Here is a 25,168-nt window from a genome sequence, read left to right as displayed (position 1 = left end):
GTAAACAAAATTTTAATGCTGCTGCTAAACTGCTTAGTCTGCATAAAATGCCCTGTAACTATGCTCCTTCCAGTCAGATGCAGTATATACTTTACATTCTACTTGTACAGTATGTATATATAAATACATATGTGATTGACTGAAACTAAAAGAGCATATGATCTTTCACTGCCTTTCTTTTTAATCTTAATGAGAAAGTTGCTCAAAGAATTGTGTCATTAAGCACATTTTAGTCTCCAGTGAGTTGTACACTTCAGTCTCCTCTAAATTTAAAGAGGCCTTTTATGCAAGAGAAAACAAAAGAATTTTTGTATTATTATTTGATGGTAGCAAGTTTTCTTTCCAGTTTTCTTAAAAAAACGTCCCAGAAAGACCTTTTCTCCCTGAGAATAGTCAGAAATAGCAAGAACAGAGTGTGTTTCAGGAATATTTTAATCTCTATTATATGGTAACCTATTCAGAGAAACAAAGTTGGATTTTATATACCGCCCGCCTCTTCCTTCCCAAACTAGACCAGCAGCCCAGCCCTTTGGCTTGCAATTCCCTAAGAACTTGCTAGCAGACACAAGTGCTCCTAAGTAATTTGTGCACTTCTGAAAAGTCTCGTCTTTCAAATGTAAGTCTGGAGTCTCAGGTTGAACTCCTGGCCTCCTAAATATAGCTTCTATTAAACACCAGTAACAAGGGAGAGTGTTGGTACAGGAACAACAAGACCGACATCAGAAGTCTTTGGCTCCCTCCTATTTCTCCAGTGCACCTTAATGGCAACTTGCTAATGCCTTCTTAAGCCTTCCATTCCAGGCTGAACTTTTAAGACCTTTTTGATACTTTGGTAACTCATGTTACAGTACAGAATTTTAAATGTTTTAGCCAAAAAAGTTACCAAGTGAGTATTACAAAAAAAGCTCGGCATCAGGCTGTTCTTATTTACATCCTTGTATTTTGTTTACAGCATATTTGAAAGTATTGTAAATTCAGAAACCACGACTATGTGAAATGCAAGTGGAAAAAAAGGAGTCTAAGCAAAATCAAGAGATACAGGAAACACAGTAAAACAGCCTGGATCTGAGATCAACAGTATTTCTTCCATCTTTTGTGAATAATATTAAATATCAATGATTTAACTGAACAATTAAACATTAATGACATAGCCATCACAAAAGAAATCTAACAGATAGTCTGAAATTTTAATTTGCTATTACAGGGGTTCCAGCGTTGTTATTGCTTACTTTTCAACTCCATCTGGATTTTCTTCTGACAAGGCAGTAATTTGGGAAAGAGAAAGAAATGTCCTATTAATAATCTTATTTCCATTTACGTCATCCTGATCTTGGTCTTCATCCTGATTTTGGTTTTCATTCTGATCTTGGTCTTCTTCCTGATCTTGGACTTCTTCCTGCATAAAAGTATATAGGAATGTAATTTCAAAAATGTTTATTTTATTATGTCAGTAACTTATCTAAATCACATTTTTATATTGAGGAGGTATGCAAGGGATTAACTCAACAAATGCCAAAAATGTAACACAGCTATAATTATATGGCAGTAACACAATACTGTAACACATTCTCACTAGAGAAAAGCTGGGCAGATACATGGAAAATAGTATTTTTATCATAAATTCATGTGGGAACACAGTGACATACTACGTGGTGCACAAGATTAAATTAACTTGCAAGTAAAAACAACAGAGATTTAAAGGTGCAAAAGAATCCATGAATCTAAATTTGACCAACATGTTACTGCATTGCACAATAATTAAATTTTAAAATTAGTTTCTCCTTAGCATATTATGAGAATAAACACATATTACTATGCTATTTGCTCTCCACATGTACTTGATTGCATTTTCAAATTTACTGTCTACGTTGACTCCTTCCCTAGCCAAACAGAAGTCCAAGATATTTGTTGCAACAGAATGATACACACAAGGATCTGACACTACTGTTCTTGGGAAGGATGTACATGTTTTAGGGGATAACAAAATGAGCATGAGCTAACAGGGCAAAGGTCTTACAAAAATAGGAATATTTGATGATGTTTTATTTTGTGCAGTCATTGACAAAAAATATTTGGGCAGAGATATCAGTAAGAAATCAATGAAATACAAAAGCCAGTAGAAAAAACCCCTAAAACTGTTTCACAATAGAATATATAGGTGACAAAGTGAGGCGTCAAAGCAGATTGTAAAACACGAGATGAGGCAGCCCCTTCAGAGAGGTGCATGGCAGGGGAACAAGGGACAATGGTCACAGGACAGTGGTTCAGCCGAAAGGGACCCACAGTGGGACAGGAAAAATATTTCACTATGAAAATAATAAAGCATTAGAATAGATAACCCAGAAATGCAAAGGAATCTCCATCTTTGCAGGCTTCCAAGACCAAACTGGACAAACTGGACCGGGTGCTGGCCCAGCTCTGATCAAGCAGCTAAACCAGTGCATGTCCCAAAATCCCTTCCAGCCTCCTGCTGGGAGTCTGCCTGGCCTGACCCCACAAACACCTGATCCCAATTTGCTCGTAGCAGGTACACTTGTATATCTGCAGGGCCTGGGCTTCAGAGAAGTGCAGCAAGGCAAAGCCTGCAGAATCCTGCTTCCAAGCTCCCTTGGGGAGAGAGAAGCAGAATTTGTGACATACACTGATTTTTGAGCCTGACCAGCTCTGCTCTGGGCTGATAGCAACTCACTCCAGCGCTGGTCAAGAAGAGCCCCCAAAAAAAGCTACACTACTCCCCCTGCTGCTGCCAAACTGCAAGATGTGCTGAAATCTGGGACTAGCAGAAAGAGCCACAAGCAAGAGGGACAAAACAAGGCTGAGAGCAACAAAGAACATTCATTCAGTCCACAGATTATTCTTCCTCCCTCTAATTAAGTACTAGAGTACTTTCACATGTACTTCAATAAGAAAAATTATTGTTCCTAACTGTAAACAAGCCAGTCTCTTATACAATGTCTCATCAGAACAGGAATGGAATACACTAAGGCTTCCTTCACATAGTTAAGAGCATGACGTTAGCTTGCTTTTGTTGTATTGGCACGGATTCATGTAGCATAAAAAAAAAAAAATACTCCTACAGTCAGTAATGCTGCTATAATTGAAGCTGCAGGGAAAAAACAACAGCTCTACATGCTAATATTAAACAATTATTGAAAGCTATATTTTAATAACCAGAAAAAAATATAAATTCTTTCCTAAAGTGACCAGTTTCAGAAACCTGCTGAACATGAGATTCTTTAGAAGCTGTGAGGGCTGAATTAAAAGAATAACTGATACTGATGTTTTGGAAACTGAATTAATGCTCCTCCCTTCCACTCAGGATGTTCAATACATAGGATGCTTTAATATTTATAGTGACCAACACCATACAAAATACATATTACTGGTCAGTTTCTCAACATCTTACTGGACATACTCGTTTGCAAGGCAAAATGCCAATATTTTACAAGTTGTACTTTAAACTGAAGAGATAGGCAGCTGTTGTAACTCAGTGTTGCAGATAAAGCTCTGTAATCTGCACATCAAACCACAACAATTTACAGGGCAAGGTGAATGCTTCCCAAGAACCATTTCATCACCTAGAGCCTGGAACAACATTCCCAGCAGCAACATTCCCTCCAATGCATTACTGTTTTTTTACTGCTCATGGTAAGGATGGGGTTGGAGCACCACTGTCCATTGTAACAAGCACAGGTATCCAATAGGAAGAAATACTGTTGCAAATGACAGATGAGGAACTATGGGAGAAAAACCACATAATTTAGAAAATTATTTTTTAAAGTTAGCAATGTTTCTGTAATTTAAGAAAGTAGCAAAGTCCATAAATCATTTAAACAACCCTATGTTTGTGGACAGTTTCTGTTTGGGCTGAACTGACACACACCTGACTAAAAGCTTACAATTATTTTGATTGATTATTTTTGTCATTTGATTGCTGTCTTTAACCAATGAAAATACAGGGAGATTATTTTTAAATGTGTTCACGGGTGTCAAAGAATTTACAACCCATTTTAGTGTTAACTGTAGTGACTGACTGAGGTAATCCAAGGTGAGTTAATTCTAGTAACGCTGTCTTCATGCGTCAGGAAAAAACTCTTCAACCAATCCTACCAATACACATTCCCAGCAGTAGACTTAGCCTATTTAAATACAGGCTGCTATTAGTGAATTGTTACTGTTTTATTTTCCTTTTAAGGATTTTTAGCTGTTTCAAATGTATAGTATGTTTCTGGCTCTTAAATATACCAAAGGCTGTAGACATCCCTTGTTAACAGCATCAAATCGAAATATCAAACCAGACATTCTGACATAAAAGAGTAAGATCTTCCTAAATCTCTCAGCCAATGCTCACAAACCACCATGAAGCAGGAAATAGCAGCAGCACAGTGATATAGTTAAACAGCAATTTGCAAAGCACCTCTGTGTTTTAAGAGTAAGGGGAAGAAGTCTGAAAACCTGAAATCCCTAGTGAGTCATCCCTGGCTAGGAAAAATGCCCCACTACCTGCAGTTTGCTCTTACCTGCAAAGGTAAGAGCCTTTCTAGAGTGGCCAAATGTTGAAACACAGCAATGGAAATGAGCACCAGCGTTCTGCAGTGGCTGAAGACAGTATTTGCATTTGTTTGATGATACAACACCATGCTTTGCAAAATCATGGCTTCCAGAATTACACACATAAAGGAGCAGCTTAGCAAATCTATTCAATTACAGCAAATACTCAAACTGTAAGGAACCCAAGATCCTGCTGTCCTCACCCTACCAGGGAAATCAGACTGGACTCAACTTTCCAGTAGCTCATGTAAAGCAAGCTCAGCTACTCTGCCTGGGCTGACAGCAGTGCACCTGGAAGGGTGTTGTATATCAGTTACAACTTTAATCAAAATGGGAATGAAAAAATCCCACTAAACTACACCAGCAGCACAGGCTGTTATTTGTATTATTATACACATTTTGTTATCAAGTTGTCAAGTGCTTCAGCAGCAGCAGAAAATCTTGAAGCCTTCTACATAAATAGTTAAGGCAGAAACAGAAACACATTCACGGTTCCTGTTTGTTTTTAAAAGGCCCTACTTGTCCGCTCCCAGAATGGGAAGTTAATAGTTGCAATTTTTAGTCATAAACATTTCTTTTGTCATCAAACAAATGAAATAAAAATAGCAGCACTAATTTCAAATACCTTCAAAAGGGAAATATGCAGATGCATCAAATGCAAAAGACAAAACCTATAGACAAAGAAAGCTTTTAAGGACCATTATAAACATGACAGTGTCCTTTTAATAACAAAATATGTTTCAAAAATTTCACAGAGTTCAAACATCAAGATTTATGGTTGACCAAATGTATGACAACATTAAATTTTACTGATGTTTTCACAGCTGCAGACCACTTATAGGAAAAAAATGTGGTTAAAAATAAAGCAGCAGCTAGACTTGCTAAGATCAGTATTCAGCTTTTATAAATTACCTTCTGCTGAAAGTCATTACAAGTCAGAACAATTATAAAAATGTTCAATTTAAATAAAAAAGAATTGTCTGAAATGTAAGGAATTATATTAAAAAATAGTGCCAGAATACAGTGTTTCCTCCACTTTACATATAGACCATGCCAAGCTACTTTCAGCCAAAACTAGAGACTATATAACGCAATTTATAAAACCACGCAATTCCACAGGGTCTCCAATAAAAATCCTAAACGATAGATGGAAATATCACAAAGGTAAGCTACTGTGTGTAGAACAAACTTCAATACATAAGGAACAGAAAACACATGAAAAAACAATTGTTCACTGAATTCCTCTAAAGATTCTTTCTATAAAGCCATGAAGTAAAAACTACAAAAATTTCAGTGGTACATTTCAAACAGACGTACAATATATTTTTGACAGGCTGTCGTTTCCCATAGAGCACACCCTGTATCCCCTCACTGTGATCTGACTGCATTACCCCAGTGTTACGCTGCTCCAACTGCCAAAATATTTATGGAGAGCACTAACAGAGCACACTGTGAAAGATGCATATATTTTTCATAAAGCGTTTAGAATACTTAATAACACATTTCACATGGAAGAAAGTTTATTTATTTAAGGCAACCTAAACGTTAAGCTTTTGTACTGACAAAGATGCAGCCATGACACTGGCTGAAGGCGCTTAATCACTCCCACAACAGTCACAGGCAACTTCTCGGCCAGAGGAGACAACAAAGCAGTTCAACCAGAAAAAAATTATCTTGTAGTAGCTACAACTACATAGACAAGCTTGAGGGAAAAATCCTGAGTTGATGCAGATGAGTTCTTGGGAGGAATAAATTTTATTCCCATATCTCTTGACATGCAGCATGAGATGAGTTGCCTGTCAGAAACCACACCTCTGTCAACCAAGTCAAAAAAGGAAACAGGAAAAAACAGGGAGGAGGCAAATGACAAGCAAATAAACAAATAGTAATGCAAACACTGGGGATTTGTAAAATTTTCTGGAGCACTTCAGCTACCTAAAGCAATGAAAGGTGAGAAATACAACTGTGGTACTGCTGGAAGGAAAGTGTAAGCTCGCTTCCACTCCCTTAATGCTCTTTGAAGGGAAACCACAAGCCTCTCCCTAAACAATTAAAAATCAGGAGACTCCTACCACCACAAATAAGCCAGCTATAGTCGTTTGTGCCAGGCTGGAGGCCAGGAGCCCACCAAAGCCTCTCTGTCAGCCTGCTCCTCAGCTGAACAGGGGAGAGGAAATATAACAAAAGGCTTGTGGGGAGAGATAAGGACAGGGAAAGGTCACTGACCAATTACTGTCATAAGCAAAATAGTCTCAGCTTGGGCAGAAATATAATTTGTTACCAAAGAAATCAGAGTAGAATAATGAGGAAAAAAAATTACATCTCAAAACACCTTCCCCCCAACCCTCCTCTCTTCCCAGGCTCAACTTCACTCCCAATTTTCTTTACCTCCTCCCCCCAGGAGTAGAGGGGAATGGGGTAGAGTGCTTGTAGTTATTTCATCACATGTTGTCTCTGAGCCTGCTGTTTTCTCATGGGGAGGACACTTCACACTCTAACCCTGCTCCTGCATGAGCTCCCTCCCACAAGGGGTAGTCTTCCACGAACTGCTCCAACATGGGTGTCTGCTCCACTGTGACCTCCGTGGGGCCCAGGGGTACAGCTGCTTCACCACGAGCTGCAGGGGAATCTGCTCTGGCACCTGGAGCACATCTGGCTTCTGCTTCTCTGCCAGTCTTGGACTTTGAAGGACTGTCACTCTCCTATAGTCTCACCCCTCTCTTCCATCTGCTGTTGTTAAGGTTTCCTCCTTCCCCTTCCTAAATCTGTTATCCCAGTGATGCTACCTCTGCCACTAGTGGGGTCAGGCTTGGCTGGCCATGGGTCTGTCCTGCAGCTAGCACTGGCTCTAGTGGACATGGGAGAAGCTTCCAGCAGCTTCTCACAGAAACCACTCCTGTAGCTCCTCACTACCAAAGCCTTGCCACACAAACCCAACACACCGAGAAATAACCATACACTGATAAAGGAGAGCCCATAACCAAGTGAAACCTGGCGAGGGGGTGGGGGGACAGAGGTGGATGAGGAGCTCAGCAGCAGCTGCTCAGGGTGGGGTGAGGGACAGACCCAGCCGGGCTGTGCCAGCCCAGGCCCCGCAGAATCTGCTGGAGGAACTGCTCTGCCAGGGAGGCAGTGTCTCTCCATTAAACTGCCTTGGGGACCACGGTGACACAGGTGTATTTATATTTATAAATGTGTATTTTTTTACACACACACGATACATTTTCAATACCCCACCCTTTTGTACACAGAATCACGGAATAGTCAGGGCTGGCAGGAACCTAAGGAGGTAATAGAGTCTAAGGCCCGGCTGAGGCAGGGTCACTCAGAGCAGGTGACAAAGGAGTGCATCCAGGCGGTTTGGAATGTCTCCAGAGACAGAGACTCCACAACCTCCTTGGACAGCCCGTTCCAGTGCTCTGCCACCCTCAACATAAGGGTGAAATTCTTCTGTTTTGGTTTGTGGCCATTGCTCCTCGTCCTGTCACCGGCCACTACTAAAAGAGTCTGGCACAATCCTCTTGGCCTTGGAGACATCTAAACACATTGACGAAATCCCCTCTCAATCACCTCCAGACTAAACAGGCCCAGCACCCGCAGCCTCTCCTGCCAAGAACGATGCCCAAGGCCCCTCAGCACCCTTGAGGCCCTTGGCTACAGCTCGGCACGGACAATTTTACACAACACTCCCGTATCCCGGTGAGGAGGCGCCGCTCCCGTCCCGGCGGTACCTGCGCGCTCTCCGCCATGGCCGCCCGCCCTCCCCGGCCCGGCAGCTCCCGCCCTCAGCGCCCCGCCCTCAGCGCGCGCTCCTCTCAGCGCCCCGGCCTGCTCCCCTCAGGGCCCAGCTCCTGCTCTTTTTCCTTTTTAAACATGGAACAGTAATAAATTAGAACTACGTTGAAACATTTTCTCCGTCAGATTTGTATTGCACGCAGCAGCAGCAATTCAGAGTAATAGCAGTTACCTGCATGATCAAATAAAATGCGAGCATATGCCGGGTGAACAGTAATGACAACAAAGAAAGAGCTAAGTTACTTTGCAAAGTTTGTGGATGTGCTAAGGGAACTGGTATGACAAAACACCTTCTTTGCAGTGCCCCACATAAAGCAAGGGCCTTCCAGGATTTCTGCAGCTGTTTCAGGGTCTGCCACTGCTTCAGAGCAGTTTGCCACCTTCAGAAGGTTGTCATCAGTGTCTTAAAATGTGCAAACCATTAAGTACAGTACCTGTGTCCTAGCTGGATCACGAGAGACAAGAACATACCCATTATCCACTAAGATTGTGATATATAGTGTGAGATTCAACACGTCTGCAGCTCCTGTTCCTGCTCAAACACCCTGACCCTCACTGACACGTGGAGACCAATCGCGCTTCCAAAAGGAGTCAAATCCGTTTGAGGTTCAGAGAGATGGATCCTGCCGTGTTTTGTAGAATTATTCATAGTATTTTAAAGAAACAGAGCCCACACTGTGAATTTTAAAGAAACAGAGCCCACACTGTGAATTCCTACAATTTGTGCTGTGCTCTGTAGCTGATGGCTGTACAGCTGTTACTGCCCCTTTTACTGTGTATATAAATCTAACCAAATAAGAACATTATTCAGACCTGCGAGCACTGCATGTAGTAAGGTGCTAAAAATGGGGAATTAAGTCTGATATTTGCATGCAGTATAAGATTGTGTACATTCATTATGATGTTATCTAGTTGGCAACATGTAGATTCTAGACTTAGCCCTGCATTCCTCTGGAACTGAAAATTTCGTTGACTTCCATGAACATTTTAAATATAAAAGACTTGGGAGCTCAAAGCCCTTAGAAGGATCTAATTCTGTTTCTCTTGCTCAATATTAAAGGACTGAATTCTCTCTTACACAAAACCTGAACTGAGCAGGTGATTGAAGCTGAGCACTGATTGAAGCTCAAACCACATTTCCAGTAGTGAGCTCCTAAACTTCCTACTTTTTAATTTAGATTTTTGAATAGTCGATGTCAGAAAGCTTAGAAATACAAAAAAAAAAAGTAAAAATTCAATAATGGCATCAAGCCATGCCTTCTAATTTCATATGGATCCTTCATGTTTACAAAACTCACATTTGTGTGCATGTGAGTATTTAAGGTGGCTTTTTGATTTCCTTCAAATGCAAAACTTGTAAGTGCAACACAGAAATACTGAACTTAAACCACTGACCTAGTCCTTTCCTACTACAGGTAACCATGGTGGATTTCCTATGATTTCTAATGGTCAGAGAGATTCCAACTTAGAGGAGAAGAACAGTAGCGCTCTTTCTCCACTGGTGTAGCTCTGTTAAATGCAAAGGTTTCCTGAAAGTGTCTGTTCTGGCATATGTAATTTAAACAGAACATATTTGAAAACCTGGCTTTACACAGTAAGTGCTCTTCTATTTGTCTGAGAAGCAACAGAGTTGGGAGATTTTTGCTAAACCTGGTAACATCCAGTGCATGAGGATCTTGGAAGGAACTCTTTATTTTCCCTCTTTGATTAAAGCTCTTCTGCCTGTGGTGCCTGGGCCACCTCTAGCCCATACAAGACAACCACACAGCCCACTAACACTCAGCCCTGGCAGGGGCAGGTTGTTCCCCCTCAATTTTCTTCAAGTTCTCAGATTTGTATTTTGCTAATTACACAGTGAAGCATGACAAATATCCCAATTCCACACTGCTCCCTGCACAAGGAACTACATGGCTTCTTTCTAGAAATACTTTCCTCTTCATTAGGATACCACATCTTCTGGGGAGGGAGCAGGTTCACCTGCATCACTAGTCCATGTCAAAAGGGGAATAGAGGTCACAGCTGCAAGTGAAGCTTTGATGGTGCCAGCCACCTGCAATTGGAACAAAACTAGCAACTGCAAGTGCTCCAAAATATTCCAGTGAGTTGTCCAAAGTTTTAATAACCAAGTTGATTCAGACTCATTTTGGTACTCATTACAGAGATCCTGGCATTTCAGGAGTAAATGAGTTATTAATTTAAGAAAATGAATGGATTTTCAGAAGTCACCTTTCACAAAGGAAAGGTTTTGTAAACTCCAGGCCCACACAAATATTCTCCTACTGACAGAGAGCCTATGAAAATGTTCAATCGCAAACACGTTTCCATTCACTTTTAGTTAAGCATCACCAAGCACAGTAATTAGACATGGGCAAATTCAGGATGAAGAACAGATGGAAATTCCTAGCGGAGCCCTGCTTGTTACATCAACATCAGATGGACATATAGCTCCCCTGGCTGCCAGCCCTCATGACAACAAATTGCTTATACTCATGCCCTGGGGGACAAGAATTGAGAAAAAACCCCGAGCATGTGTGGAGGACTTGCACACAGTATTTGTGTTTCACCCTCCTAGTAACAAATGGGTAATTTGTGAAAGCAACAGGACATTAGTGCTACACGGCTCTTAATATAAAGAGCCCTGCATTACTGTACATAAGTGCATTAACATAGTAATTAATCATCCCCTCCTGGCTCCTTTAAAACATTCCTTGCAGATACTCTATCGAGGGAACAGCATTCCCTCTAGGTAATGTTCTTCTGGTTTACATATATAGATACACACCTTCAGAAAAAAATTCTGGGCATGATCATGTTCTAGGAAAAGAAAAACATAAATCTCAGGTTGTCAGGGAAACTTGTTTTTAAAACAAAAAGACAATTCTGCCATTTCTCAGGCAGAATCCAATTAAAATAAGATACAGGTACAAGAGGATTACTGCTTTGGTATATCAGCAGCAGGATAAGACAGAGTTCTGTGGTTTTTAGGGAGAGATGCTGCTTCTTTTTTGCTCGCTATTTGTCAACACAATCTGGCTCAGTATCTCTCCCTGTCTATTTAATGAATATGTAGGCAAAATTTCCATGTGATTTGACAGTGATTTTGAGAGACTTGTAATGCGAGTACTTGGCCCAGCAATAAGAAAGTACAAGTTATATTTTGCAAATCATAACTTTTCAATTATTCAAAACAATATGCATACAGAGAAATGAAAGTAGTAAAATGTGTATTCTATCAATGCTTCCATTATCTTCTTGCCATAAAGAGAAGTGCCTCAATGGAGAATAAAAGCAAATTTTAGATTGATTCTCTTCTTGATCATAGCCAGAAGACTGCTATATCTATTGCCAAGAAATTGAATCAAGGTTCATAGAAATCCTAAAAATTAGATAGAAAAGACTTAAAAGAACATGCAACCCATCTCCAGGGGACCTGTACTTTTTCTTGCCAACAAGAACTTCAAGCAGAAATAGGAATTTATTTAACCTGGTAGTTCAAGACAGCTCCTTACTATGTATTAAATTGTAGGGATAATGTAAATGTGCATATAACATTGAAGTACATCATCAGTATGATCTAAGAAAGCTTAGGTTTTTCTCCTCTCTAAGTACCTTTTAGTACAAGAACCTAAACTGCCAGACCTGATGCGTAAGATAAAGCAATATGGATAATTTAGAGCAGAGCTATTTCAAACTACCTACCCTCAAAGTCACCAGTTGCTAAAACAAAACCCAAAATCTCTGTAGAACTCAAGGACTCCTCACAGTCATTATTCAAACCAAAACAATCCACTCAGAAGTCCCAAACTCAAGACAAGAGAGAAGAAGAAGAGCACTGACCATTGAGTGACTCTAAGCCCCCTATGTTTTACACAGACATGAGAACAATGGTGACAGTGGACTAATAATTTAACATAAGCATGAGTGTAAGGTTTTGGACTTGAGAGCATTGTTTCATTGACAGAGAGCTGCATTCTTCAGGAGGACACACTGTGCAGTACAGAATGTGCCAAATAATGTAGTGAGGAAGATCACCAGAAATAATAATTAAACAAGTTGTAATAGCAAAGAGAGATAAAATTTATAAAATACAGTCTTATATATATTCATATTATATATAAAATATTACATATTAAGCACATACATATTGTTTTTATCCAATATATAAGCATATAGTCTCTCATCAGACTACCATGTGAGCTCAGATTCCCATCTACTCTATATCTTCTCTAAGGATATAAACTAGTGTTAATCTTGGCAAGTTTACATGAACTGGAGTATATTTTACTCCAAGAAAAAGATGAGACATTAATCTTTTGGGCAAACTCTCTTGAAATTTCATTTTGATAGACAAAACTTGACTTTTCATTTTGAAACACTGTTTCGTACTGTTGGCAGACCAAAGAAGGTAGAAAGACACAACTGTGTGAAGTATTACATCTTGGTAAGACAGCAAAGTGTACCAAAAAAAATAAAAAAAGTCACTGATTCCATTGTCCTTGCCCTTTTGCCCCCTAAGGGTAACATCATTTCTTTCAGAGATTCCATATTCTACTCCTTTCATGCCTTTATTGTGAAGCTCTATTGATTTTTTGCCACCTTCTCCATATGATGTTAACCAGCTTTTAGAATAGCATAAAACAATTTAGGGCAGCAAGTGAAAAAATACATCCATCTGAAATTACAGGAGGATTTTTTAATAGCGAGACTATGGTTACTCAAGACAAAAGTTGTCTTGTATGCTGGAGCCAACTGTATTTTTTCTTTGTTTATTTGTGAATTGTTTTCTTGTTGGACTACACTAACAGCTTCCAAAATATCTTTATATTTCTTTAATTATTTAATAAGGACTGGCAAGCCTGAATTACTGGGACATAACATCATGTTTAAGTGATGTCTTGGAGCAGGATCCCAACTATGGCAGCAACACCTGGAGAGTCAGTATGGCAAATGTATCTCCATTTTACAGAAAAGAGGTGTGTCTAAGAGAGTGAAATTTGTCACTCTGCAGTCTAGCAGTACATCCTAAGTGTCCCTGCCACAAGAACGAAGTAATAAATTGGGTTAGGTGTCACATGTCTATTCGTGTACTTTGAATCACAGAGTACAAATCCCAAGCAGTGGATGAGCATGCCCAGGAACAATGTGTCTGTGTAGTCTCCCTAAATATGTAAACATAAAGGTTATTCTGTGATCTCTAGGCAATAGGGTTAAAATGACAATGAAGCTGTTTGTTATTGCTCTTCCCGTCTTCTTCCCTGACTCATTTGAGGTTATGGACTCATCTTGGCAAAGTACATTAAAATAAAAGGGTATATAACTCAGTAATCAGTCCTGGGAGCACTTTCCTTCCTGGATTCTGAATTTGAAATATCTGCTGTGCAAGCATATGTTTATAGAGAGCTGCAAGGAGGAGTTAATGTCCATATTCACTCCAAAAAGATTATGTAGTTGCATGTAAAAAATGAATTTGCAGAGCTCTAGAGAGCTTAAGTATATTACTTCTAGTAAAAATAAAACTCATTGAGCAGAGGACCCAAGGCCAGCACATATATTTGTGCTAAGAATATCACTTTAACAGCATACGAGCTCTGCATGTGATGTTATATGGAACATTCATGGGTTTTTTCTAGAACAGGGGTCAAAAACTTCCATAAGGTATTTATTAAAGCAATTTATTGTTTTAGCTGAGGCAGAATTGGCCTGTTGTACAGTGGAAGTCTGATTAGTCTAACCCATTCTTGAGTTCCTCAATATCTTGGAACTCAAAATTCAAATGAAGAGAAAGATGGGGCACAGCTCACATATACTCTGCTGGCACTTGTGACTGTTGGGTTATGGAGAACAGGGGTGTATTTTGGTCCATGGGGAGCAGAGTTACTCTCATACTTATCCTAGGAAATTTAGAAGGAGAACGAAAACCTCAGTGCACTGTTTGACAGTGTTCCTTGAACTGGAGTTTATACTTCTCTCATTTACTTGAAATTTGAAAGAAGATGATAGAAGTTAATGGAGTTTCTTTATGGTAAAGCAATGTAAAATGAATCATCCTCCTTGTTTTAACATTTGTGAGCACGATCTTCCTCTTCCTCACAAAAAAAACTGTATGAGATTCTGCTCAATTTTAATGCTGTTTGGCATCTGTGCCTATACCACCAGGGACATTCAGAACCATTTACATTAACAGCAAATATTATTTTTACTCTAAAGAAGGAAACATATCCTTATTGATATTCAGCAAGTGGTGCGTTGTTGCAACCAAGATATAATTTACTCACTTGTCTGACTGGATTACATTACTCCATGCATTTTGTAGTTTCATCTGTGAAAAATCGAACTTTAGTTCTACTGCTGTCATTTCCCATAATTCTTTTAAAACAATCTGTGGCAAAAGGATAAAAAATAGCTCCAATAGAAACTGCTTCTGGGAATGGCATTTGAAAGGACATTATTTAGAGTTAATGAATTAGACTAAGAAGTTTGTCATATTCTTTACATGAGCTGTGAGTCAGACTTTGTAGACAAGTATTTCTTCCATTTGTGTACTTTGGAAAGGCCACGACTCCCTTTGTTCCCTGGGCACCCTGCAGTGAAAGCATTTGCCTTCAGAAGCACACGGCTTTGTTAGGCTGTGTGGGCAATATTTCCAGTTGCTCTCCTCAACCTTTCAGTGTGCTCAGAACCAGCAATGCACCTGCCTGCTGCCCTCCTTCCTCAGGGCTCCCAGAACTCAGCTCTGCAGCCACCTGGGCAGGGCAGCAGCTCAGCAATTCACAGGCAAAGCCACAGGAGTTCAGCCAGTGCGAGGATGGGAGGACTGAGCCATTACTTATTTATAAAATTAGCAATTTGAACTCGACTACAGTAAAAATGGAAAGTCCCCAAAATGGAGCACCCAGGGATGCTCTTTCAACTCTGATTTCTGCCTCTTTACTTCCTCTGATGTAAATTTTGAAACTCTCTTTGATGAAAAGAAGATCAAGCTCCAAAACCAGACTAAGCTTCAGAAGATGATTATATGCTTTCCTACACAAAAGCAACTCAAAGTTTTATTTCCTGGGTTTATCACACAAAATGTAATTTTTCTTCTACCTCTTCCTTTTACACTGCCACATGGATCACACATTCCTTCTTGGTAACTACCTTTTGCATGTTGCCCAAGCCAGACATTACTCTTGATAAATGACTATTTAAATTTTCACTGCCTCTGCTGCGTTTCAAAGTATAAACTGTAACTGGATGTTTTATACACATACCAGAGAAATATTTTGCTCACAGCTACAGTGAAAAGTTTTGTTGAAAATATAGAGAAATTGAATGCAATCCAAATAAAGCATTTTTTAAGTTGAACTCAACCATGTAAATTTTTGATGCCAGATGAGAATTAAAATCAGAGGCTGCAAGTAGGGGATTATGATGGAAACAATTTTTCCAGTGCTACCTACACCTTTTGTTGCTATGCATAAATCCTATTATCACTTTTGTTAAAATGATAGAGCAATCATAATTATTTCTGTATTAGACCAAAAAATTCCCTGTATGATTTCATCTGATGACAAAATGTAAATCATTATACTAAATAGATACTATTTGTCTGCTTATAGAAAAAAATTGACTCAGTCTTCTTTCTCTCCACCCTATATAATTAAAAAAAAAAATGCGAAACCAATTTTTAGCCAAGCATTCATCAGAGCATGTATTGTTAACAGGTGTTGTGTATTACATTTCCCATGCACACAGTGTTGGAATGTAAAACTGTAATACTGCTCCTAGGAACAAGTAGCATAATTAAAATTCTTTGTGAGTTTGATTTACTGGGTATTTTCTTCCTTTAAAATAACTATATTGCAAACAAGAGCCAATTTCTAAGATTTGATCTATGGGTTGTACAGCTTATACTTCAGGTTCAAAATGGTGATTTAGACAATAACACATAACAGCTGAATAGTTATTTATAATAGCACAGCACCTGCAGCAGATTGTCAGCTGAAAAGGCAAATCTAAATGCTTTCAAATTCTCTTGTGTATTATAATGGCAGTAGTAGTGGCCACTATAGATACAATAGTTAGGCATGTAATGTAACTTTTGTTTCTGATTGCTTGCCATTTTCTCAATTTTATTCCTTTAAGACTGAAAATGTTCATACTTAGTGTCAGTCCATATGCATTTTAAGAAGTTCAGGCACAATTTAGCTTTCTGTTAATTATGGGGGTGTGTCAATGAAATGAAATATTAAATAGAACATCAAACTCTTTTTTCATAATTTTAAGATTTTCAATATTTCCCAGACTGTTACACATGCATAATTAACACAACTTTGGCTTTTTTTTTTTCATCTTGATTAATGCTGCTGAGAACTCTGGAAAAATTTGATCTGAAATTTTAAAACTATAAAGACATTTTTCTTACCTCAGTATGTGCCAGGATTTTTCAATGAGCCTTTTAGCAGCAGCTCCCATTTAAAATTCTGAAATTGTGCACATGCAGTTTCCTTTCAAATTTCGTTCCCTCCTGACTCAATCCGGCATTGATCATTTGTGTGATGATGTGCTAATTCTGCAGTGATGTGAAACACATGTTAGGCAGAAATTTAACAGCTTGTTGCAGCAGACCCAGGCCCATACATAAACTGTCAGTGCACTGATGTAACCTCCACCCACAACAGAAAGTCCATTTAGACAAACAGTCCACCAAGCAACATTCAGATTTCCACCAGAGGAACAGCTGGGATGTGAATGTGCAAGGACTATTCCCAAAAGGCAAACACTCTAAACCCCTTAGAACGTTCCAGGCAAGACAGCATTTTAACTCCCCTTGTCTATTAAACATCTCTAAAAGCACCTATTTACCTTCTGAGTGTTGGGAGGCATGAGAAGGGCCATGTGCTTTGAGATCTTTACTTGGAAGGTGACAGACAGTCTAAGTACAATAGTGCATTTCAACCAGAACAACTGAAGTCATATTAGGTAGTGACTATAAACATATAAGCAGAAATAGCATCTGTCTCCAGATGAAAGGAAAAATAGTTTCCAAGGAGCTAATTGCTTTAGAATACAAGCAATAGAAAAAGAAAAGAAAGAAATGACTGGTGTGTAATAGAGATCTGTAACAGAGCCTAGGAACAATCCTCTTGCTCTGGGGTTGATGGGATGATGCCATTGCCCATTAGCACAAGCACTTGGTTTTATAACATCCATCTATTCACTGTATGACCTGTTTTACTATACACCCCAAAATCATCTTTGGAGTGCTTCCACCAGAGCCAGGGGAGTTACTCCAGGAATTAGCTTGGCCAGTGAAGTAATTCATATGCAATAGAAAGAGTTACAGAAACTCAGTCGGAAAAGACTAATGGAGAGAGATTCATCTTTCCTATAAATCTTCTTGGCTTAGTGCTAATGTTATTTATCTACTTGAGATAAGGGTGGATGTTCTATAATGTGTGCATACTGTGCAATATGGGACAGTGGCTTTGTAATGTAAACTGTCCATTAGTAATGCAAACTAACTTATTTTCATCTGCTACATCATTACTGCAAATTTTTCTCCAGAGTTTTGACATGTTATAAATCTTCATGAAGTCCACATTTGTTCTCTTTTATCTTTTACTTCCATTTGAATCACTCTATTTTAAATGTATGTAAACACACTATAAGACCACCAAGCTTTTAGTAATTTCAGTAGGGCAATGCTTCCACTCCCAGGAAGAAGTTGATGCCCCACATCTCAGTCTGCCGGCCCATCTGGGGGAGATTCAGACATTCCCCTGCGCATCCCTTGCTCCCAAGTGCCTGTACCACAGTAAGATTTAAATGGGATTTAAATGGGTTGAAGCACAGTTTGAGAGAGCCCAGCAGAGCTGTGGCACCAGCCGGGTGCCAGGGAACAAGGCGTCAGAGCTCCTCCAGCATCCCCTCCCCAGCAGTAAGCAGTGTCCCAGTGTCCCTGCAGAGCAGCGCGCACTCCTCAAGTACTTTGGCAGCATCACTGCTAAAGCAGCTTTGGCCCTTTGGAGAGGCAGCTGACTCAGGGCTAACTCACATCCCAATCAGCCTCCCAGCCTTCAGTTGTGTGAGCCCATCCTGGCATTGCTACTGTCAGTGTGACACTCACGGATCACTCACAGGACATGTGGCCCTGTGCCAGCCATTGACACCACACAAGATGTGACCCTTTCCACCAGCTCACAGAACTGACCTCTCAAACAAGCTGCCACATGGTCGGTTTGGTTCACCTGGGTTTAGTTCTTATGGTCACAGTATTTCCCATACTCTCCCCATTTGCAATAGAGAAAAGATGGAATGCAACAAGTAGTAGGCTGCTACTCACTCCGGAGTGACTGCAGGTCTGGTGAAAACTGCTGGGATTGTTATTAACCCATGCCTTCACTGCCTATGCAGTATAGACAGATGTACTTACTTATCTGGATTCCTCCAGTTGCTTCTCATCAGTAAACCTGTCTCACCTTGGTACAGAATCCACATTGTTGAACCCAACTAATTCCTTAGAAGAGCAGTTGTATGCTAAAGAACTAACGTGGCATTCCAGTGCCAGGATTATTTGCATCTCTATGTTATTCCAGCTACCTTATAAGATAACCACACTGAAAGAAGTAATTGGGCTTTTGTAGGACACCTGTCCTATTCCACTTCCCACTGCAGATCTGCATCCACAGCCACTGACAACTCTTCCACGCTACTGTGGTTCCTCTATCTAAGTGTTGCTGTAGCCTCTATCCCCAAATATTCAAAGCCAGAGCAGGAGACACAAGCTTGCTGCTGCAAGTTGGCTCTTCAGCTAACCTGGATGCATAAGGTCCAGTGATGTCTGTGTCTGGTATCTCATCATCCTCCACAGATCTTATAGTGCAATTTCACTGAATATTCAAAGCTGGACCTACTGGCACATCATGGCATTTGTATATCTTTGGAGTAAAGAAAGCTGGAGCAAAGTCAGTCCAAAGCACACAGGTTGGTTATGGCAGAATAATCTTAAAAATGGAAATAAGGACTTTCAGTTCCAGCTATAACTTCACCTCTCACTCATTTTTTGTGGTTTTGGTCAAACCACTAATGGTTTTAAAAAATTATTCCAACATAAAATTAGTCACCCAAGATTTTCAAAAGCATCAAGGCATTAATGTAGCTTAGAAATCAAAGTGTTTTAAAAATCACTGAAGGTATGTATCTGAACCTTCCAAAGAAACTTTAATTTTCTTTCAGGATTTGTCTCCACTTCCTTCAAACTCTTAATTTCATTATGTAATAATTGCATACACTTTCTAGATCTCTTCTAAGTTCACAAGGCTCTCTAAAAATGATTTCATTAATATTTATAAACTACAAGTAAAGCTGTAAAGCTTTTTTTTTCTACAATAAGAATTATACTTCTAGCATTGCATACATATATTGGTAGGAGGTATTTATTGGATTTAATAATCACTACTTTGTGGGAAGCCAGCAAAAATTAAGATTTAGCTGACATCCCTTTATCCAGGAAATCCTGATTAGTGGAATCTTACATAAGAAATACAGAAAAGTAATGCAGTTTTGCATTCTCTTTAGGAATAGGCTCTGGGGATCTGGATTTTCCTTCTTTGGACAAACACCTGCAGGGAATTTCAACTCAAGAATTACAAACTTTTGCTTCTTCGTTTCATTCTTTTTCATTCCCATTAGCCATCTCTACTCTTTGAAGGCTATTAAATAGCTGGCAAGAAAACATCCTTTATTGTTAGATAGAACTTAGCTCTTTAAATAGTTCACTGACTAATAGTCACAGGCTAATAAGATAAAAGCATTAAACACATTATCTATGTGTATTTCACCTGAAATGAATTCCCAGACACTTCCTGCCATACGTGAATACTGCAATTTGCAGGATAACCAAACCAGAGTCATTGGTAGCTGGGCTGACATCGCCTTGTTGCAGTTGACGAGGGTTGTAAAAGCCTGTGTATGTATTCCACCGATGTGTGTGTGTTACAACACACTGCAATGAATCAGGACTCCATGTGTGCTCCAGTTCTGTTCACACTGGCTCCCAGACAGGCTCAGAGGGGAGCCTTGAGCCCGGGATACTGCCTTGCTCCTTATTGCAACCACATGGACATGGAGCAGGCACTTTTTCAGTGCTTTCCTAGTTATCAACACCATTCCTTTTTGGCAAGAGCAAGTGATACACCACAGCACAACAGCCAGCAGCCATGACCAGTTGCCAAGCTAACAAGAATGCAATTTTTGGCTTCAGGCTCCAGAAAATGTTAAACCCACCCCTTGCATCTTCCCCCTCACTCCGGTAGGCAGGAAATGCCTTTCCTCTGCCACATCTATCAGGGAAGGTTTGATGAAAGATGACCCTGTAGTATCAAGTATTTACATTAAAGTGGCAGAATCATATTGACCTGCTATCCACACCATGTCATGGCAGTCCCCGTGCCATGAATCCCCTCTCTCAGGCAATCACTGTGAACTTGACAAACTGCCTGACAGCAAGCCAGATATTCCAATAGCCTTATTCACTAGATATAAATTAAAGCAGTATTAGCCCATAGGTTGTATTTGACTATTTGAGATAAATAGTTTGTTAGCAATAATCCATCATATTTCAAACCATTTAGCAAAATGCAGAGAAATTCTTAAATGATGCTGTAATTATAAAGCTGAGTAATTTCTTTATTTTAATAGTATGGATTTCAAAGTGCCCTCTGGGAGCAAAAAGATGTTTGTAGAGATAAAGGTGCAGGGAGCAATACATTCATGCCGACACGTGTAGCTGAACCACCAATTTTGCTTTATTAATTTAGTTGCTGGATTTGTTCCTGATATCTACAGCTGTATTATCTCCTCATAGAGGTGGATGAGTGGGCGGAATGAGGTTGATTACAATTGATTTAGTAACCAAAGGGTAATTTTTTTCCATTGTTTGTTCAGCACATTACTAAACATATGGCTTAATTACAGTTGCCTTGTGTTCTTTTCAGTCTGGTATTGCTTATTTTACTGACACACTGATTTATGCAAAATATTAATTGAAATAGAAAACAGACTTACTATGAGAGCTGACATCCATAAAAATGTTAGTTGCTTATATTTTGCACTGAGCCTATTGGACTTCTCAGGGGAATCAGTGTTTACAGTTTAATTTGGAACAACATGGGCTCCCTCCCTCCAGAAACAGTGGTAGTGCATGTACCGCAGTCTGGAGCATGGCTAAAAAAATTTACTTTTGCCAGCAGCTGCAAAGGGAAATCCTCAGAGCTCTTGAGCCAAAGTCTCAAAAATGTGCTGAGGTGGCTGTTCCATTTCAGTGTGATTGCACTAATTGTATGCAAATGTCTCATTAAAAGTAATTCAACTTTATATAGCTATAAATAAACTACTATGCTGTTGTAATGTGTTTCCAGGCCATTAAGTAGTATAATAAAGATGCATGGATTCTCTCAATAGATTAGATAATCAAAAAACCACCCACCCCCAAAATCAAGCAACCATACATTGAGAGATCTTGTTTTGTTTTCAGAGTCATCTTTATAATTAATCTATTTGGTATAAATAAGTCACCAAATATAAATATAAAATAATGTGCAGTCACAGAACTCATAACTCAGTATATCCAGGAGGAATGTTTTTATATTTCCTCTTCAGGATTTTAATTCAATGCATTGAATTTTGCTGTCTCTTTCATAAACCAAATCTAATGTACAATCAACTTTATAACCAGATAGTCAGAATGCAGAATGAAATGGTTTTGCAGAGGCACACATAATATCCTCCCAAATATTTTTAGGAGAGAGTATGAGAATTTTGTAACCTTCACTACCCACTAATAGGATTCAGATATCCACTGTGAAATGATCCAAATATTTCCTGGGTAACAGCCTCTGCAGTTATAATATTAATTTAAAAAAAAATTAAATAACTAGTACACATATCTCTATATTGCTGCACAGAGATAGTCGAGGAACCAAGACCAGACAATGAAGGAAAGAAAAAGCGAGCCACAATATCAAAGTCAGCAGGAATGGCACAGAGAAGGGTTTGGATACCATCACTGAGACCACATCCAAGAACTGGCAAGAATAAAAAACACAGAGCAAACCCAATTTGAAGTTTGTCCTATGAGGAGGTGAAGATACCCAGTCTCTCAGTGGGGTCATGAGGCGGCTGGAACCCACAGGCAGTACACAGTTAACCACAGCTACTGCCTCCCACGGGTCCCTCTGCCTGCACCAGGCTGTGCCCACAAGGGGTTTTTTTGTTGTTTTTTTTTTTTTTTTTGCTTGGCACTTAAAACTAAGAAAGAAAACTCAGATTACCCAAGAAGAACAACAATATTTGACATTGTTGTGGGGCCATAAGGAGGCATTAAAATGGATGCATGGAATGTTATTGCCTTAGTTTAACCCCCAAAGATTTCAAGACTTTGTAAACTGGAGGAAATACCTCTAGGAGAAAAAAAAGAGGGAAGGCAGGAAAAGAATTGAAGTTTCGGTGACTTTTTAACAATAGTAACACAGGACAAGATGATATTTCAAGGCTGTGGGGGCATTGGGGAAAAAAAAGATTGGGAGGCAGGGACAATATGCTTCTCCTTCTCACTCAAATTAGCTAGGACAGGAAAAGGCCACCTTCAGGTCAAGGTGCTTTTAGACATGTGGTTACTCATAAATGACAACCACATGCATTCTGTCCAGTTGCCTTCTGCCCGTCTCACTGCTGAGCTGGCAAAGGAGCAAATCAGAGACAACTGATTCAAATCCCAAATGTTTTCAGTGGCAATGTCAGGATGTGCAGTGTACCCAATCCCTGCACTGGTGTCTGCAGGTGGGCACAGGGCAGGCTGTAATGGGAGGCAATATCCTGGGGGCAGCACAAGCAGCTGCCAACAGCCCCAAACTCACCCCCTGCCACTCCTTGCCAACTCCTACAGATTCCCAAGCTCTTCCCTTCCATCTCCAGCCAACAGCAGTACTGCATTTTCCCCACACTCCCGAGACATCCAGGGGTCTGCACTGGAGCACATCAGTGCTGGCCTTCTCTGAGAAGGGCTGACTGCACCTGCAGTGGATTCAGGCTCAGGGCTCACTGCTACTCCTCCAGTGGGAAGGAAAGGAGCTGCAGAACTACTTAAGGGTAGTCAGCTCGGAGAAGATGCCAGGCACAGGGACACAACCCACTAGGTCTCCATATGAGGCACCTTGTTCTCCCTGACGAAGTTCTAAGCCAAGGAGCTAAACCTGAGCAATTCCCAGTCGGTGCAGCTCCTAATGAAGCACATGGGCAAAGGGGAGTACTGATGAACAGGCTCTGGTGTAATAAACCTTTGAATACTGTTCAAAATGCTTCAGCTGCTAAAGACTTCCCCAAGCTGATGTTCTTGCGTGCTTCAAAGGCTTATAGCAGTCCATTAAGCGTAGCTTTAATATGATACACCCCCAAATCTTTCCTCCTTCTGGAACAGAATCTCAGCATGAGGCAAGATGCAATTCAGTGATACAACATGCATAGTGACAATTTTCCAGAATGAGATTATAGGAGAAAAAATATCAAACCCATCACAATCACTTTCACACAGTAGCTTGGAAATCTGAACCAAGAGAAGAAAAATAAACCAAGAGAGAAAGAAAAAAAGATATAAACAACTCCAAAATGAATTGTTAATTCAAAATTGCAATATAATCTGTATAAAATATTTAAGATGTTTTTCTATTTATTCCTGAACCTAGAGTGATTAAAATGCCACCATAGTACACTGTGTTGCTCCTTTTTTTAATCACAAATGCAATTTTAAGCAAGTAGACAAACTCTAGGAAATTAAAGTGAATATTTATGTCCATATAAACTTCTTAATGGCAACATTCTTGCTGTGAGCACAGCAGCTGAAGAGGGTGGATTAAATTATTTTGGCCAGATCCTGTTACTATTGTTTTCACTGGCAAAATTCCCACTGACTTAATGGGAGCTGGATTAGATCCTGACTTGAATAAAGTACAAATCTCAGATGCATATATAACATAATCACTGATATTCCGTGCATACGCTCTGGTTTTCATGTCTGGTTTCCCTCTGTGAGTTTTACTGATGCTCTGAAAATACTAATCAGGTAAACTATGTACAAGTGATTAAAGGTGTGCAGTTTCTTGTTTCCAGATCTGGGAAGATTTGTGGTTTACTCATATTTGAAATCTGGAACCACAGTATGAAAGATATTCAGCCTCTTGAGTACAGGGCTTCAAATATTGGTATGTTTAATTCCTCCTCTTGCAGTCTTTGCAATGCATATGAAGAGTATTTATTTAAAAGGCCAGGGAATTACAATGCATTTGGCAGCTGTTGGTGTGATATTTTCTCTCTCTCTCCCATTTCCATCATTTGGGAGTATTCAAGAGCATCCTGGAAAAACTAGGAAGCTTTTGGGCTTCATTCCTTCTGTCTTGAATGATGATCTCATACAAATGAGAAGAAGCCTCCAAAAATTTTAAGACGACATGTTAATGTACAAGGGGCACTGTTTCATCAAAGGTCTTACAAGAGCAATAGTAGTCCCATCTCCCTCAGCAGAGTCCTTCAACAATCACAGTTCTTGGGGCTGACACTGCTCAGCTGCCTGCCAGATGTGGGACAGCCACTGGCTGTCACAGCAGCCGTTCCATCCCGAGGGACCTTGTCCTGCCTCTCTTAAAGCTTGCTAAGTGTGTGCCAAGGGAGGAGTTTGCATGTAGCAGAGACAAGGAGTCTGACACATGACTGCCTGATTTCAGGTGTACATAGAGCTCCAAGAAAGGGAAGAAGAGCCCTGCAAGGAGGCTCAGTCAGAACACCC

General features: G+C 39.8%; 1 protein-coding gene across 3 annotated transcripts in view; it reads right to left on the bottom strand.

The window, feature by feature from the left end:
• CABCOCO1 (ciliary associated calcium binding coiled-coil 1) overlaps window positions 1–25,168 on the bottom strand; it is a 129,269-nt gene that overhangs the window by 42,912 nt on the left and 61,189 nt on the right. For 2 of the 3 annotated variants that reach the window (XM_085064236.1, XM_085064237.1), the window contains exon 2: window positions 1,230–1,396. In XM_085064236.1, coding sequence (XP_084920362.1) covers window positions 1,230–1,396 — 167 coding nt within the window. Of the gene's footprint in view, window positions 1–1,229; window positions 1,397–8,282; window positions 8,326–25,168 lie in introns of those variants that run through there. The other variant, XM_085064235.1, reaches the window with a different exon arrangement.

Source organism: Lichenostomus cassidix, chromosome 6, assembly GCF_008360975.1.
Source record: "Lichenostomus cassidix isolate B80296 chromosome 6, HeHo_3.0, whole genome shotgun sequence".
NCBI lineage: Eukaryota > Metazoa > Chordata > Aves > Passeriformes > Meliphagidae > Lichenostomus > Lichenostomus cassidix.
The sequence above is the reverse complement of the archived record's forward strand: the minus strand, read 5'-3'. Positions and strand labels throughout refer to the sequence as shown.